The 2,532-nt window shown below is 39.8% G+C and overlaps 1 protein-coding gene across 1 annotated transcript; it reads right to left on the reverse strand.

Moving 5' to 3' along the window:
* Positions 1-519: 519 nt before the first annotated feature.
* LOC120177288 lies at positions 520-1,599 on the reverse strand. Its single transcript, XM_039183490.1, has one exon. The coding sequence runs from the start codon at positions 1,597-1,599 to the stop codon at positions 520-522; it is 1,080 nt and encodes a 359-aa protein (XP_039039421.1).
* Between the last annotated feature and the right edge of the window lie 933 nt (positions 1,600-2,532).

The raw sequence follows: 2,532 nt of genomic DNA on the forward strand, positions 1-2,532 counted from the left end.
ATTTATTTAATCAAAATTCATATAACTTTGTTTTCTGGTGTTGAAATGTTAAAAAAGACAGAATCAGCAACAACAACAAAAATCATTCCGGTTCCGAAGCCAGAGAAGAGCTTTGCTTCTCACCCCAAACATATTCATCAAATCAAATCAACCATTACTTTACAGATTCCAAAGCCGATCGGTTTGTTACTTTGGACAAAAAAGTAAAAAGTAAAACAAAGCATCCCAATTTCAGGGCCACTGCTCCTTTCCTCTTTAATGGAACAAACAGACAAGAACATGATATTACTATCCATCATCCAATTCCCTTTCCAGCTATTTCCATCTATTTTCTAGACTCCAATTTCTTTCCAGGATAAGAAATCTTCATAATCATGGTAATGAAATTGTCAACCACCTACCATTCATTGCATTCCCGGAATTCACAAACCTTAATTTGTTCACACAACTTCGATGAAATTACCCTTGCTGAAATTTAAAAAATACGGATTGCTAAAATTGAAATGAAGAAGAAAAGGATTAAAAGATATCAAGAATTTCTAAGATGGAGGCATTGCAAAGTGGGCAGTTGCCTCGCTGAACCCAGAGCTCCCTTGAACAGACGCGGCAAAATGTATGCCCGCATGGAATAAACGCCGCCCCTTTTTGCCTAACCATGCAAACACAACAAGCCTGCTCCGCCCGCCCCGTGGTTTCTTCCGCTGCATCTTCCTCTTCCTCCACAGCCTCCTCTTCGTCGAACTTGTCACCGTCGCTCATGAGGTAACTCGTTCCCATCAGCCCCATTTGTTGGGTTGTTTCTTCCAACAATTCCATTAGTGACATTCTTACCGTCTCCTCCGTCGCTGGCGGAACATTATTCACGGCCTCTTCAGCTTGTTCCGCCGCTGCCGAAGCGCTCGCTTCTGCTGCTTCTCTCGAAGACAATGCCCTTTCCTCCGCCAATATCGCTGCCAGTCGGCGAGTGCCATGACGAGTCAGAGGAGAGTCATCGTCATCGCTGCTGTCAATGTAGTTTACGGCGGTGATCGAGGAAGGAAAACGATTCGGATCATCACGGTTTGTTTCTGGCCGGAAGCTTCTAGACGGCGGAGCGTCACTAGGCATGCTAACATCAGCCGAATCATCTCGAGACAGCTGCACCGGATTGTGCCCAACCCGAACCAAATCCATCCGCGCCAATTGCAAGAGAGAGTTCATAACCGGCGGATCAGAAACCGGGGCACGTTCCCCTCCATCATCAACCCGAGTCGAGCCATCCTGGTCAGAACGAAACGAACCGCTCCTCGATAACTGAGATCTATCACTATGGACATTATCATCAGAATCCGGAACAAGGATCGAGGAGGACCAAGCAGAGGCCGGCCTCTTGAGCCGGATCTTGTCTCGAAACGCTTTCCAACTCTTCTTGTCCTTGTTGGACCCATCGTCTAGTATAATCTCCAGAAGCGTACGATTGTTAGACGGCGGAGTTTGGGGCCGCTCATTAGCGTTTCCCAAAATGGTATCGAGAGTCAAAGCGGCGGCCAGAGTGGTCCGGCCGTTATCGACGGCTGTCATTTGCTCAAAAAGCGTTGGTCGCCGGTGACTACTCTCCATTGCATAAAGGTTACATAAAACAAAAGAAGAATTTTAAGAATAAAAATATAAAATTTATTGGGAGAAAGAGAAAGCTGAGAGAGTTGTTGGGAAAGAAATCCGAGTGTTTGTTTGGTTTAAAACAGAGATCTGAATTAATAAGCGTAATTAAAGGTTGAAATCAATCAATCATGCTTATCAATATTAATAAATGGATTCCTCTTACTGTACAAAACCGGAAAACTCTGTGCTCAAAATGACGTGTACATCTTTTCATTTCAATTCAAATAATTGTTCGGAGGAAAGTCAGTTGTTCTCTCCCGCGTTCTTTCCGATATTATTTGAATTAAAAATCCGAATGCTAATTATTTTAAAGAATATTTAAGAAAAGGATAGATTGAAAATCATAATGATTTCATATAAACTGATTCTATATTCAAAATGAAATTATGTAAGTTAGCTTCCATTTTACATTACATATAGGATCATATTGGTAACCGTGAATGGTCACTTAAAAGCACAAAAATAACCGACCAATTTAATTAATTCTAAGTTATTATTCTTAACATCAAACTGATTTCTCAGTCTAATTTAATCTGACCCTCTTCTTCCCTAATGATGTAGAATCCTCAATTTATAGGTTAAGAGACAAAATAATAAAAAGGATAAAATTGTCGTTTATTAAAGGTGCAATGTCACAACATTTAGCTCCACATTGAGATCCAATTCACTTTGGATTTGGAGACTTGGCATCAATGTTGTGATATTCTGCCTTGTAATGTCAAAGTCGGTTTGGTAGAGATGGGCAAAGGAATGTTAATGGTTGTATTCTCGAAAATATTAAATTTTTATATAATTTAAATATTTTTTATATTTTTGTAGATGATTTAATTATATAATCTTGAAATCTTTTTAATTTCGTATTTCATAATTTCTAATATAATTTTCTAAAAG

This window comes from Hibiscus syriacus, unplaced genomic scaffold (assembly GCF_006381635.1).
Source record: "Hibiscus syriacus cultivar Baekdansim isolate YM2019G1 unplaced genomic scaffold, ASM638163v2 tig00112285_pilon, whole genome shotgun sequence".
Classification (NCBI taxonomy): Eukaryota; Viridiplantae; Streptophyta; class Magnoliopsida; order Malvales; family Malvaceae; genus Hibiscus; species Hibiscus syriacus.

What these genes read in the sequence shown, in the direction of transcription:
- LOC120177288 (XM_039183490.1), bottom strand. Translation starts at nt 1,599, where the DNA reads ATGGAGAGTAGTCACCGGCGACCAACGCTTTTTGAGCAAATGACAGCC.